General features: G+C 35.0%; 1 protein-coding gene across 7 annotated transcripts in view; it reads right to left on the bottom strand.

The window, feature by feature from the left end:
- FAM13A (family with sequence similarity 13 member A) overlaps positions 1–16,489 on the bottom strand; it is a 417,828-nt gene that overhangs the window by 270,194 nt on the left and 131,145 nt on the right. For 6 of the 7 annotated variants that reach the window (XM_047855783.1, XM_047855780.1, XM_047855782.1 and 3 more), the window contains one exon: positions 8,202–8,379. In XM_047855783.1, the coding sequence (XP_047711739.1) occupies positions 8,202–8,379 (178 nt within the window). Of the gene's footprint in view, positions 1–8,201; positions 8,380–15,804; positions 15,865–16,489 lie in introns of those variants that run through there. The other variant, XM_047855786.1, reaches the window with a different exon arrangement.

Below are 16,489 nucleotides of genomic sequence, written 5' to 3'. Positions count from 1 at the left end.
ACAGGAGCAAAGAACAGGTTCAAACTTAAATGACCATCAACTTCTGCCATATGCAGAAGATGTTATAGACAGACCAATGGTAACTGCTAATCAAAAACCAGTAATGGACAGGCAAGGAATAAAGAGAAAGGAATCAAAGTATATCATTAAAAGGTAAATAATCTTGAGTCAAGAGAGCAAAGACAGGAACAGAGAAAAACCACACAATCAACCATAAAACACCTAACAAAATGTCAATAAATACATACTACCAGTAATTACTTTGAATGTAAATGGACTAAATGCTCCAATCAAAAGACATAGGGTGATGAAATGAATAAAAAAAAAAAAAGACATGTATACATGCTACATGCCTACAAGGAACTAATTTCAGAACTAAAAAAAAAAATTCACATTGAAAGTAAGGGGATGGAGAAACATATATCATGCCAAAGGATGTCAAAATAAAGCCAGAGTAGCAATACTTACATCAGACAAAATGGACTTTAAAACAAGGACTGTAACAAGAAATGAGGAAGAACACTTTATAACCATAAAGGGAACAATCCAAGTAGAAGACATAACTACTGCAAATATTTATGCACTAAACATGGGAGCACTTAATAACATATAAAGCACTTAATAACAAACATAAAGGGATTAATTGATAGTGATACAATAAGAACAGGGGACTTTAACACCCCACTAATGTCAATGGACAGAATGTCCAAATAGAAAATCAACAGGAAGCACTGGCTTTGAATGACACACTGGACCAGATGAATGTAACATATATTCAAAACATTCCCTCCTTAAAAAAAAAAAAAAAAAAAAAATCCCTTCTAAAACACCAGAATACACATTCTTTTCAAGTGCAGATGGAACATTTTCCAGAATAGATCACATATTAGGCCACAAAACAAGTCTGAACAAATTGAAAAAGATCGAAGACATACTATGAATCTTTTCTGACCACAATGCTATGAAATTAGAAATCACCACAAGAAAAAATCTGGAAAGAGCACCAATACATGGAGGTATAACACACTATTAAGCAATGAAACCAAGAAATCAAAAAAGAAATAAAAAACATATGGAGATAAATGAAAATGAAAACAGTCCAAAATTGCTGGGATATAGCAACAGTTGTTCTAAGAAGGAAGTTTATAGCAGTACAGGTCTACTTCCGGAAGCAAGAAAAATCTCAAACAACCTAACCTTACATCTAAAGAAGCCAGAATAAAAACAATAAACAAAACCCCAAATCAGGAGAGGGAAGGGAATAATAAAGATTATAGCAGAAACACATGAAATAGAAACTAAAGACCAACCAACTAGGGGCGTTTGGGTGGCTCCAGTTGGTTCAATGTCCAATTTTGGCTCTGGTCATGATCTAGCAGTCCATGAGTTTGAGCCCTGTGTCAGGCTCTGTGCTAACAGCTCAGACCCTGGAGCCTGCTTCAGAATCTGTCTCCCCTCTCCTTCTGTCCCTCCCCCACTCATGCTCTGTCTCCTCTCTCTCTCTGAAAACAAATAAACATTGAAAAAAACAAACAAAAAAACAATAGAAGGGATCAATGAAACAGGAGCTGATTCTTTGAAAAAAACAAAATTGATAAACCGTTAGCCAGACTCATCAAAAGACAAAAAAAAAAAAAAGGACTCAAAAAAATAAAATCACAAATGAAAGAGTAGAAACAACAGATACCACAGAATTGCAAAGGATTTTAAGAGAATACTATGAAGAATTATATGCCAACAAATTGGACAACTAGAAGAAATGGATAAATTCCTAGAATAACCTCCCAAAACTGAATCAGGAAACATAGAAAATGTGAATAAATGGATTACTGGCAATGAAATTGAATCAGTAATCAAAAAACTCCCAACAAGCAAAAGTCCAGGACCACATGGCTTCACAGGCAAATTTTACCAAATATTTAAAAAAGAGTTAATACTTATTTTTCCCAAACTATTCCGAGGAATGAAAGAGGAAGGAAAACATCCAAATTCATTCTATGAGGCCAGCATTAGACTGGTGTCAAAACCAAATAAAGACACTGCAAAAAAAAAAAAAAAAAAGAAAAAAAAGAAAACTAGAGGCCAGTATCTCTCATGAATATAGATGCAAAAATCCTCCACACTTTAGCAAACCAAATCAAACAATACATTGAAAAAAAAATCATTCACCATGATCAAGTGGGATTTATTTCCAGGATGCAAAGGTGGTTCAGTATTCACAAATCAACCAATGAGACACATCACAGCAATAAGAGAAAGGATAAAAACCATAGGATCATTTCAATAGATACAGAAAAAGCACTGGATAAAGTACAACAACCACTCAGGAAAAAAACCTCAACAAAGTATGTTTGGAGGGAACATACCTCCACGTAATAAAGGTTGTATATGAAAAACCCACAGCTAACAACATAGTCAATGGGGAAAAACTGAGAGCCTTTCTCCTAAGGTCAGGAATAAGACAAGGATGTCCACTCTCATCATTTGTATTCAAATACTGGAATTCCCAGACAGAACAATCAAACAAGAAAAAGAAATAAAAGGCATCCAAGTTGGTAAGCAAGAAGTTAAACTTTCACTATTTGCAGATGACATGACACTATATAGAGGAAACTCTAAAGACTCTGCCAAAAAACTGCTAGAACTGATAAATGAATTCAGTAAGGTCATAGGATACAAGAATCAATGTACAAAAATATGTTCCATTTCTATACACTAATAATGAAATAGCAGAAAGAGAAACTGAGAAAAAAATCCTATTTATAATTGAACCAAAAATAATAAAATATCTAGGAATAAACTTAATGAAGTGAAAGACCTGTAAAACTGTATGCTCTGAAAACTGTAAAACACTGATGAAAAGAAAGTGAAGATGACACAAATGGAAAGACATTCCATGCTCATGGATTGGAAGAACAAATATTGTTAACTGTCGATACTACCCAAAGCAATCAACAGATTCAATGCAATCCCAATTGAAATACCAACAGCATTTTTCACAGAAGTAAAACCAACAATCCTGAAACTTGTATGGAACCACAAAAGACACCAGATAGCCAAAGAAATCTTGAAAAAGAATAACAAAGTCACAATTCGAGAGTTTGAGTTATACCACGAAGCCGTAGTAATCAAAACAGTATGATACTGGCACAAAAATAGATACACAGATCAGTGGAACCAAAATAGAAAGCCCAGAAGTAAACCCACATTTATATGGTCAATTAATCTTCGACAAAGCTGTAAAGAATATCCAACGGCAAGAAGACAGTTTCTTCAACAAATGGTGTTAGGAAAACTGGACAGCTACATGCAAAGGAATGAAACTAGACCACTTTCTTAAAGATATACACAAATAAACTTAAAATGCATTAAGAACCAAAACACGAGACCTGAAAACAAAAATTCTAGAAAAAAGCACAGGCAACAATTTCTCTGACATTGATCCTCGGAACATCTTTCTAGATAGGTCTCCTAAAGCAAGGGAAACAAAAGCAAAAATAAACCATTGGGACTACATCAAAATAAAAATCTTCTGCATAGCAAAGAAGACAACGAATGAAACTAAAAGGAAACCTACAGCATAGGAGATGTTTGCAAATGACATATCTGATAAAGGGTTAGTATGTAAAATATAGAGAGAACTGATACAAACAACTCAACACCCCAAAACCAAATAACCCAATTAAAAAATGGGGAGAAGACATGAACAGACATTTCTCCAAAGAAGACATGATGTTCAACATCACTCATCATCAGGGAAAAACCTCAGGTTTTTCCTGAGGACGTGAAGAAAAAGGAACACTTGTGCACCGTTGGTGGGAATGCAAACTGGTACAGTATGGAAGTTCCTCAAAAAATTAAAAATAGAACTACCCTATGATCCAGTAATTGCACTACTGGGTATTTACCTGAAGAATATGAAATACTAATTCAAAGGGATATATGCACCCCTACGTTTATTGCAGCATTATTTACAATAGCCAAAATAAGGAAGAAGCCTGCGTCCACTGATAGATGAATGACGGAATATTATTCAGCCATAAAAATACACATACATATATATACAAATAACATATTATTTCACTCATATGTGGAATTTGAGAAAGTAAAAGAACAAAGGAAAAAAAGACAGACAAACAAACAGACTCTTAATCGTAGAGGACAGATGGTTACCAGCGGGGAAGTAGGTGGGGGAATGGGTGAAATAAGTGAGGAGGATTAAAAATACACTTTTCTTGATGAGCACTGAGTAACATACAGAATTACTGAGTCACTATATTGTACACTTGAAACTAATATAACACTGTATGTTAACTATACTGGAATTAAAAATTTTTTAAAAGGAAATGAAAAGTAACTCACAGAAGGAGAGAAAATATTTGCATATCCTGTATTTACTAAGGGGTTTATATCCAAAATACATATAAGACTCTTAATACATGTAAGACTCTTAATAATAAAGACAATCTGATTAAAATATGTGTAGAACATCTGAACAGACATTCCTCCAAATAAATAAAAATAGCGAATAAGCACATTAAAAGATATTCAACATCAGGGAAATGCAAATCTAAACAATGAGATACCACTTACCAGGGAGATTCCAAAATTCCTCTGAAAGAGCAAATATAATAGAAAAATAGAGGACAAGAAGGAGCCATACAAAAATGAGAAACAAACATGTATACAGTACTCATGTATTCCCACTCATGTGGGAAGTTAATATGTGATAGAGTTGGCACTGTAAATTAGGAAAGAGATATGCTACTCAGTGTATAATTTGGCAACAACTATCTATTTGAAGAAAAATCACACTGGATCTATACATGATACATGCCATATAAAAAAGAAATTCTAGATAAAAGTGAAAAGGTAATCATAAAAAAGCTATAAATATAACAAAAGAAAAATATGTAATATAATACCTTTGTTATTAATGTAATATTAAGCAAGAAACAGTATTCAGATTTATTAAGCAAGATATAAATGTCAACAAAAAGAGGAAGAGTTGAAAAGTTAATTAAAAAATTTTTTAATTTAATATATAAATCGCCATAAAGCTAAAAGGCAAACAATCAAAAAGAATTTTTGTAATTTTTTTTTCTAAACAAGGATTAGTTTTTAGAAAACCTAAGGGACTCCTACAAAGCAACAAGAGCCACAACTAAAAAAATTAAAAGCACAAGACAGACACAAACTACAGTGAAACACAAATACTAATGCCACCTACCACCTAAATCTAAAATATACTCAACTTCACAAATAATTAGGATATTCTTTTTTCCCATTAGATCAACAAGTACTGAATTATGTGTTAACGGTCAGCATAGCAAGGTTACAGGGAAACAAGTATTCTTAAACACCAATGGTAGAATCATAAATTGTTACAGCTTCATTAAGGGCACCACACATTAACTTTAAAATGTGTATACTCAGCCAAGCAGTTCCACTTCTAGGTTACCTTTTCTATAGAAATAGTTGCAGATGTACATAAGGAATTAAAACACTTAATATATTCACTGCAACACTATTTTCATGTAAAAGAATTGACGTTTAAGTGCTTATCAGTAGAGGGAAAATTAATCAGGCTAGGGGAAATTCCTAGTATTCAATAGTTAAAGAATAACGTATGTAAGTAGAGTGATATTAAAAGTTCCAGTGATACTATTAAAAAAGTTCCAGTGATACTAGTAAAAAAGTTCCAGTGATACTAGTAAGAGCAATCAAGCTTCATAATATATGTATCATTATAAGACCTATATTTAAAAATTAAAGTTTTATGGCTGTGTTCAGACATAAGGATGGAAGGATATATCCTACTGGCTATGGATTTTTATCTCTAGGAAGGAGAGGTTGGCATGGGAGGTACTAATGGCGGAGACTTATGATAGAGACTTTATTTGTATCCTATATACTTTCTATGTTGTTTGAGTATTTATAATGATAATATTACATGATCATCTAAATTTAATAAACCTGTAACTAGGATTACATATTGAAAACCTATAATTTAAGAGTCACCCAGAAATCCAGAATACAGAGCACCAAACATTCATCTGCTGTTAGTGCATTTTCTTCCATTTTATAATTATATATTTCATAGCCAGTTATCTTTTTATATCTAAAATTTTATGTTCTTTCAACAGTTAACATTATTTCATGAAGATGTTTCTTTATTAAAAAAAAAAATCTTCCGGGGCACCTGGGTAGCGCAGTCGGTTGGGCGTCCGACTTCAGCCAGGTCATGATCTCACCGTCCGTGAGTTCGAGCCCCGCGTCGGGCTCTGGGCTGATGGCTCGGAGCCTGGAGCCTGTTTCCGATTCTGTGTCTCCCTCTCTCTCTGCCCCTCCCCCGTTCATGCTCTGTCTCTCTCTGTCCCAAAAATAAATAAACGTTGAAAAAAAAAATTAAAAAAAAAAAATCTTCCTCATCTATCGACTAGACAAGGTATTCACCTTAGGTATTAAGAAAAGCATTTCCTTTGTCTTTTAGTGGGTCTTGGTAAGAATTATCCTTGAATCTCAGCATTCCACTGATCATCTTTGTAACATGAATGGACTAAGTGTGGTCAAAAGGTGAAATGTCTACTTTTCCTTAACTTGGAAAGAGGAACTTCAAAGACAACATAAGCCACTTCTGCCTCTTTAGAATCAATCAGATATAGGAGACAGTACAGTACTTGGTAAGAAATTCAATAAACAGTTATCTGTTGTAGGAATTATACTCTATTTCAGTGTGAAAAGGACCTAGTAGTGACTTCCAGAACTGTAAGTATAGACAGGCACATGCCAAGTAGATCACAACAAAGTACATATACTTAATGCTGTTGAACTATACAATTAAAAATAGTAAAATGGTAAATTGTTAGTGTATTTTACCATCAAAAAGGATAAAATCTATACTAATCAGTAGAGCCTATAAAAACTCATTACTTGATATTTTTGATTGACTAACTGAAGCAAGTTACCAGAAATTCCAGATCAAGCCCAATCCAGTAAGTCAGCAATGAGGTATGGATCTGTGAGTTATAAAATGATCACTCTACTTACAAAATCATTTTCACCTCTTCTAGAATTTAGGGTTTCAAAATTATTGAACACTTTTCTAGTTATCTCTATTTCTTACATGTAGGTCACTAAACAAAGGTTTATTTTGAAGATAGGAGTAAAAATAAATACAGCCTAATACAAAGCTCTTGAGTAAGAAATTAGTAGAGGCTATGTGTGAGATATTTATTCATAAAACCCTAACATATCCTATGAAATGCTATTATTTAAAACTTAAATCTCTAAGGTTACAATGGGGATAGTTATTAAGGTAGAACATCTCACCAGAGTAGGCTGTGAATGTCCCGGAACCCTGGAGTCACTATGATCTAAGCCAGAGTTTATATTTGGACAGTCATTCTGAGGATTGTACTATTCCTAGTTCTGGGCTGCTGAATGAGCTTAGCTGAGTATATAAACAAATACACTATTAAAAAAATTGCTGAGAATTTCTGACGGCTTTAAAAGCGGGAGCATTCTTTGTTCTTATTACTAGAAGAAATGTGTTTGATATCAGTGGGGATTAATAGATTAATTAATAAGAGAGTTAAAAGCAAAGTCCCTGGATTGCAACATCATATTTTACACATCAACAATGAAATACCTTTAAGGAATAACAGGGAAAAGAAAACATGAAGTTTTACAAAAATTTTTATGGCCAGTGCTATAGCAGCCACCAAGGAGACTACTTTATTTCTAGTCTAGTTTATTCTTAGAAAACAAATGTAGTTGAGGTTACATTTTTCTGTCACTGACATATTGAGCTTGAATTTTTTCATTTATTAGCAATGATTTTAACTACCACATTAAAAAATTATGCACTATATTATACTCCTTCCCTTTCTGCTAATCAATGTTTCAGATTAGAATTTTTAAATGCCCTTTTTTAGCAAAAGTAAAATGTATTTCCAGAATTTTAAAGGCAGTTGTTTGAAATATTACAAGTTATGGTTTCATGAAAGGCATATTTGCCTTCTTCAAAATTGGGATGAAAAACAAGGCTAAAATGCCCACTAGCAAGATAGAACTTCCCCAACATAAACTGGTTGACTTTTCAGTCTGAAATATGACTCTACATCCCAAATAATTTCAGGCAGTAACAAAGGGAAAAAGTAGTATGTGATAATATTAACAGCAAAGCTCCATTAACTTACTGAAAGCAATTTGGCCCAAATACAGTGGCGAGATTGTGAACATTCATGCGATTCTGCACATGGTGCTTAGCCACTTCTGTCAAGAACTGGCATAGGTACTTGAGGAGGCAGTAGTGGACGTCTGGCAGCTCTTTTATTAATGCTCTTAAGCTACTGTCCTGAGCATCATTTCTGTCATCTGGAAAGAAAAAGAATAAAAAAAAATGCTCTCAGGCATATTTCATAGTAACAACAACAAAAGCACAGAGGCATAATAAAGTCTAACATTTTATTCAGGAAAAAATTCCTGAAGACTTAAATATTAAGGCCATCAAAAGGTGGGGGGGGGGCAGTTTTGCTTTTTCTTTGATTGTTGAGTATTTAACTTTCCTTGATGTTAAAGATTTACTAACTTATTCAAGACACTCTGAAAATCATGAGCTTTACTTAGTGCATTAAATGGGTTCATATTTCACTTCTGTGTGTTCCTTACCCAAAGTTAAGACTGACTTTTTATCCATTTGATTAAGGTCTTCAAGTTTGTTAAAAACAAGAATCTCTTGGTTGAATAAGATTTAATAGAGGAGACATTTCTAGGTCACCATGAACAAAACTAAACTAGTGATCAGGAATCTAGATAGAGAAAACTGAAGGAAGCTATTTTTTTTTTTAATGATCTATAATCCTATTTAGGCATGTACTGTATGTATGTATGTATGTACGTACGTATTTAATTAATTTTTGAGAGAGTGAGAAAGCAAGCATGGTGAAGGGGCAGAGGAAGAGGGAGAGAGAGAATCTCAAACAGGCTCCATACTCAGCATGGAACCTGACACAGGGCTCTATCCCACGATCCTGGAATTTATGACCTGAGCCAAAATCAAGAGACAGAAGCTCAACTGACTGGGCCATCAGGCGCCCCAGAGAAAACTGAAGGAAACTATCAATTTCTACATAGCTTTTTCTCTCTCCCATGTCACAGAGTTTAGAATTTGATAGGTGCTTTTTATACAAAGCCTACTAACCTATATAAAGCCAAAAATATCTTACAGTGAGCCAAAATTCAGACACATATATGAAAAGTTTCCCTCAATTCTCAAAGATTTATGTAATTTGTCAATATTAAATACAGAAAAGTTATCTTAAAAAACTTTGTATACTATTTTCTTTCAGAGGCAAATATAAATCTTTTATAGCAAATACTTTAGGGGAATAATCATAATCCATCCTTTTAGGCACATGCCTAAGACAATGAAAACTTAACCCAGTTATAACTAACATACACTGGATTCCTTAACTTAGATAGGTCAGCTACTTTTAGCCAGTCAAGTGTTAAGAAACAGCAAAGTGAGGCAAACGTGTTGCAGTGGAAGAGGATTAGTCAGTGTTACAAAATGCATGCATAACATGATGCCACTGAAGGAGTGAAAACCTAGAGAACACGCAGAAAGTCACAGAAAGTGCTGCTGAGTGGCTGCAGTGCTAGAATTAGGAAGGTCAGGAGTCACTTCCTGGATTAGAATCCTCCTTCTGGCACTTGCTACCTGTGTGAACTTAGACTCGATACTAGACTTATTTATAAATATACTAAACTCATTTATAAATGGGAATATTAACTACCTCATTGGGTTGTGATGAGGACTGGATGAGTTTAAAGTTGGAAAGTACTTAATATTTTTCAAGTTTTTATTTAAATTCTAGTTAACAGTTGCAAAGTACTTAAAACAGAGAGGCTGACACACAGTAAGTGCTATGTAACTACTTGTTAAACAGAGCAACTTCTTTTACTTCACCGTCACTAATTTGGTTTTATGAGAACTGAGGTTTTAATGACATGTCTTTTAATATAATGAGCCCATTTCACCTTTATGAATGTTAGAATACGGGATGCTGCCAAAAAATAGCAATGCCAAAAATGTACAGACTTCAATCTTTGTTAAAATCGCTTTGGAGAACATTCCCTTTATGACTGGAATAATGATTTCTCACTGACCACAAATGATGTGATCCAATAATGTATACAATGTATAAATAGTTTTCTTGATAATAGAAAATTTTATTTACTTTAAAAAAAGAAAGAAATCATATTTAAATACTTTGATAATCCATAAAACCATGTGGTATGTTGCTTATGATGGCATTGTTTTCCACTGTATTATGATCTTGACTAGGTAAGAAATGGAAATAATTAAGTTTGGAGTGATTAAAAACTAATTGAAAACTACACATTTCTCAGCCCTTTGTGTTATAAAAATAAATATGAACTACAAGAAAATGAATTCGATTTTGCCCTTTTTATTTTCTTACAGTGACTAATCCAGAGTGAATCTGGATGTTTGCATGGGTGTGTACTGTCTGCCTAAAATTGTGGTTTAATTCCAGTATTTAGGAATACAAGCAACAACATTCTAACAGCCTTGATAATGGGCCATTAGCCTTCTGGCTCTGAGATGAAACTTCAGATCCTAAGTTAGATGATGTGTGAAGACACCAGATTAAATAAAACAAATATTGAAAACAGTTATGAGTTTATGACAATAACATCTTTCAAAGAGAAGGAGCACTTCCATCATTTACTTCCAAGTTTTGAAATACAATAGATAATTTTCCCAGAAGTAAAACTGACAAGTAACGGGAAGGGAGACAAACACACACAACCTAATTCCTTTATGGCATGAATGGAAGAATCACTAAATCTGTTCTGAAAGAGAAAAAGCAGTTGAGGAGAAAGTATCTTGTACGTGTTTCCTACCCCAAAGCATTTGTTTCCTATGACTCAGTGATTCACTCACTGGGCGAGTATGTGAGTGTCCTCTCCTTCACAGGCTTGAATGGCAACACACTGAATTTGAACCCTGAATACTCATAATTTACTTCCTCTGTTCAGACATACTGACACTGCCGTAAAGATCTTAATTTATTAGCGTAACATTTGTCACCTCTTTTCCTACTAAGCACGTGCTAACATACTAGGACTCTGTAATTAGCACTGTTTCTAGAAACGTGGTAAGTATCACTGCTATAGCCAGCCTGAAGTAATCTTACAGACAAGATTTCTTATACGTGAGAATAATTGTTCAACACCTTTAGGGGAGCCTTGTAGAAGTATGCCCAGCATAGCGTCACTGGGCAGTTGGCAGTATTGGTGCAAATGTGCCTTTTGATGCCTGAGAGAAAAAGTTCATAGTAATTACTATTGCTTGCATTATTCTTTGATGTGCTGATACGTAAATATAATAAACATTGCCTTGTCATTCATACTCTTGCATTAATATTGGTAATTACAATGGCTTCCTCAAGGTCTCACATAAAAAAAAGTGAGCAATGTTTCCATTTTCATGCACATTTATTCATATATTATTTGTGATACTTAGCACATGCTTTGTGCATCTGGCATTCTCTAATGCTAGGCATACAGTACAGAAAACAAACTTCATGCTTTTATGAAAGTTATATTCTAATGGGAGAGACAGACAGTCTAACTGTATATATGTGAGTGGTAACATCAGTGCTCTGAAGAAATATAAAGCAGAATAAGGGAGAATAAAGTGGAGTGACACAGGGAGGGAATGTTATTTCATTCTGCATGATCAGGGAAGGCCACTCTGATATGGTGACTGAGCAGAGAGCTGAAGGAAACAGAGAATTGTATGTTAAACAGTAGTAATGGCAACGGCAAAGGCCAAGTTTGGGAGGGTGGCAGGAAATGAAATCAGGAGACAGTGCGGTGGGGGCTGGGGGGGGGAGGGAGAAAGAGCCAGGGAAGATCATTACAGTCTTATTATAAACCATGCTCCCCCGCAACCCTGAGTGAGAGTTTTGAGCTGTGAGGAGGCTGCATTTAAGAGGACCACCCTGGTTGCTGTGCTGAGTCTGGACTGTGGGGGGTGGGGGTCAGTAGAGGCAATGGAAAGCGGGCAGCTGAGCTGGGAGACTCCACAGTCCCTGAGAGAGGCTGGTTGGCCTGGAGCAGGTTGATAGCAGTGGGATGGCAAGACATGGCCAATTCTGGATATAGTTTGTATCTTGTTTGTTTTATATATGCAAGTTCTTTGTTTTCTATGTGAAAAATACATGAATGGAATACACATTCAATCATTCAACAAATATTTACTGGATGGCTATTCTGTGTCTGGCACAATTCTAAGCGTTTAGGATACATCAGCAAACACAGCAGAAACCCCTGCCCTCAGGGAACTTATGTTCTAGTAGGTGTGACACTGAACAGGAACTACAGTAATAGGGATAGAGGGAATTCAGAGTCCTGGCCCCGGGGTGATGGTGGTAATTACAATTATATACATGCTTTGTCAGCAAGGCCTCATTGAGAAAGTATTTGATGTTTATTGTCGGTTAATGTAAAAAATTCGCAAACCAGCAGATGTAAGCTCATTCAGAGTTGGAGGCTGAGGTGTAAACATCTTTTAAATTCCCTCAATGCCTTGCATATAAAAAGTGATAAAGAAATAGTTTAAATAGAATGATGCTTTTAAGATACATAGAGAGTAAGACAAACTGGTATAGAAATAAAAAGACATATATTCCAAATTTTGAAGAAATGTGGAATAATTTAGTCCATTTATACAACCAGCTGGATTGAAGTGTTGAGTAGGAAGGGGATCACAGAGGATCCAAATGATAACAAAAGTGTCATTTGATGGTCAAAGGGTAAGGACACTCAGCAATGAAATTCCACACAAGAAGAAGTGAAATGCACCTCTGCAGTTGTACTGAAATATTTTAACTGTTTAAACTTGTAGTTATCTCTAGAATTAAACTGGAATAAGAATTAGAGTATGTTATGATTCACGAGGCAAAAGGTTTAAGAAAACTTTGCAGATGGAATAGTGGTTAATAATTGAAATAGTCATCATTTTCCTTGATATTAATCTTTTCATAGGACAAGAACTTTCTGTATTAAAGAGTCACTTCCAGTTATACAAGTTTTCCTGAAAGTTTGCATTTGCTGTTGGCTAAATTTGAACCATTTCTCAAGCTAAAAAACAACTGCACAATGAGCACAGTATATATAGTATACGGAGGAAACTACTCAGCACTTAAAGACTGTACCATAAAAACTTTTGTTCCAGATTAAGTAGCAAACATTGAACCACGTGGCCAGTATTTGTTCTCATTAAAAAAAGATTATGATCATAATCAGTAATGCTGAACCTATACCACGGGATGGCACTTAACTCTAATCTGGACATTCATCCTGGTGTTTGTCACGTGCTTTGACTTTTCAATGACCATGAAGTTATACTCTACTTACAGCCTTAGGCTCAAGGAGAAAAAACAACAACAACAATAAAAAGAGCAAACTGCTAATCTCTACCACGATATATCTCAGAGCCACGAGAAGGTCAGCCATTAAAAGAACCAAAATATTTAGCCTCATGGCGCCAGATTTATCGAAGTAGCTTTTTATTTCCTCATTAAGCCTCACAAAGGATTCATGAAAACTTGCTAATCTGTTAGAACAATAATAAGCTGTTGCTGATTTTGAAGATGAGGAAAGGTCACAAGCCTGAGCATGTGGAAGCCAAGAAGAAACCAGCAAGAAAACAGGGATCTTGGCCTTACGACTGCATGAAATGGAAAAGTGCCAAGGTTCCAAATGAGCCTGGAAGCAGCTTTTCCCCTGGAACCTTCAGATAAGAACCGAGGCTGATTGACATCTGGGTTTGGCCTTGTGAACCTGGAGCAGAGACACCAGCTGGGCCCACAGACTTCTTACCCACACAACAGTGAGGTAATTTGTGTGGTTTTAAGCCACTCAATTTGCAGAAATCTGTCACAGCAGGAATAGGAGCCTAGTATATCTCCAGTTAGAACGAGACTGAAACAGAGATTAACTTGTCCATGTTCACACAGTACCAAGTAGCCAAGCTATAAATCAGGTATGGCAGTAGGACCTCAGAGCATATGATCTGATCAGTATGCACTAACAAACTTAGATATAGTTGTTATCATTGTTACAGAGCAACTACCACACTGTCTCATACATGTAAATGTTTAACAAAAGTTTCCTGAATCAGCAAATGAACAAGCAAAATTGCTGAGTATTGGGGGGGGGGGGGTAGTCTTAATTCATTTATGATACGTTATAGCTTCTTAGATCCTGAGGTGTATGGGAGGAGCATTTTAATAAAAGCCTGCACGAATTTCTAGGCACAAAATTCTTTGTAGAATACGTGAGAACAAAACATAAGTTATATTTCTTTCTAAATATGCATTTGTAAACAATAGGAAAAAGAATCATAAAACGCCAGCTACACTGGAATACACTGGGTTTTACCCTTGCATTTCATACCCCAGGAATGAAATCACTTCTTTAGTGTTATGAGAAGCTTATCTAAACAACATAATTATATTTTCTGGTTACAGAATTGGTAGATATCTATGTAAAAGTAAAGGTTCTATTTTTACAGCTCTCTTAGAATCCTTGCCAATGACAAAGTTCTCAAGGCCTCACACAAATTTCTCAAAGGGTGTGATGATAAAGTGACTAATAAAATTTAATCAAGTGCAGTCTATTCTTAGATATTAATGAAACTACAAATCTTATTCTGATTAGAGTCTACAAGACTCACAGGTGTGTTTACTACAAATTAGCCAATATCTACACTGATACTCCTGGCTCCCAGAATGAACCTGCATGGAAAGGCAAAGGCCTGTAGGATAAAAAAAAGAATTTGATGATACTTTATTTTTCAGTCCCATGACAAAATATTCCTAATGATGCCTAAATAGTATATCAGCAAGTCTATTCCGTGGGCACTTACTGAGTGCTGAGTGCTTGTTAATGGGGACAAGCTGACATAGATACAAAGATAAGAAACACACGAAACAGTCCATCTAAAGTCAAAACTGAGAGTTCACATCTAGGCTAGATGTTAGACACAAGCATTTAACAGCTAAAGAACCTGTTTATGTGGGAATGTCAGTACACAGGAGAGTAAAAAAAGCAATCACAGCACTTAGGAAAGGGAGCCTCCTACAATATAATATGTGAATTTTTAACAATACTGGCAATATCCCAGCTAACAAAGCTTGGCTCTTTCCATAAATCTAGTTGTATATTAAAGAGGCAAAGTACAGTAAGTGTGTAATTTCAGTGGAAATCATTTTACCACCAGTTCCCACCCTCTAAAACCCTAGTGATCCAATGCTCAGCTGTAACTGGACTTATTTGGTGTCATAGGAGGTACACCAACAAACCCAGTTTTTAAGTCTATTTTGGATGTTGCTTCCTTCTCCCTTAAGTCCTCAAATTATTTATGGAATCAGTGTAAAGGTTGATAATTTCCACAGGTTTAGCAAAATACTGGTATTCAAAATACAGCTTGACAAAGTTAGGGCTGAGCTAGAGGCGACTAGCAGGCCAATCATTTGTCATCCCTTCAAATTGATATTCTTTTAACTTCATTACATTTTTTACATGAGTTGATTTCCTAATACAAATAATATATATATTATATATATCACATAATGTATATAATATACATTTATATATATATTAATTTACTGGCTATTCTTTTTCTCTTCCAGCTCAAATAAGATGCTCTTCACATAAAAACATTAGTGAAAAATGCAGAATTTACTGGAGATTTCATCAACTCACAATTCATTCTAAAAATCTCCAACAGACATTATCTTGTTGGCCCTTAAGCAACCGGTCTTCTGTTTGTCCTCTTCAAGTTTATAATTCATCTGCGATTACAATTCTACTGCCTCGACTACAAGGATAACTAAAATTAAAAAGAGATAATAATAGGTGTTGGCAAAGATGATGAAAAATCAAACCTTCATTTACTGATGATGAGAATGTAAAATAGTACAAGTATTTTGGAAAACCATTCCTTAAAATGTTAAACAATGTCACCCTGTGACCCAGAACTTTCACTCCTTGGTAGATACCAAGAGAAATGAAAACACATGTCCCTACAAAAACTTGTACATAAATGTTGATAACAGTATTATTCAGCCAAAAGGTGTAAATAACCCAAATATCCATCAATGGATAAATGTGATATAATCATACAACACAATACTAACCAGCCATAAAAAGGAATAAAGTACTGATGTTCCAACATGGATGAAACCTGAAATATACACTAAGTGAAAAAAACCTGTCACAGAAGACCACATACTGACTCCATTTACATGAAATGCCCATAAATCTAGGCAAATTTATGTAGCTAGAAAGATTAGCACATGCCTAGGGCTGAGAGAAGTGGGAGAGGTGGAGAGGAAGGGAGGAGAGTGCCCACTAATGGGTTTAGAGTTTCTTTTTTTTTTTTTTTGGA

Source organism: Prionailurus viverrinus, chromosome B1, assembly GCF_022837055.1.
Source record: "Prionailurus viverrinus isolate Anna chromosome B1, UM_Priviv_1.0, whole genome shotgun sequence".
Classification (NCBI taxonomy): Eukaryota; Metazoa; Chordata; class Mammalia; order Carnivora; family Felidae; genus Prionailurus; species Prionailurus viverrinus.
The sequence above is the reverse complement of the archived record's forward strand: the minus strand, read 5'-3'. Positions and strand labels throughout refer to the sequence as shown.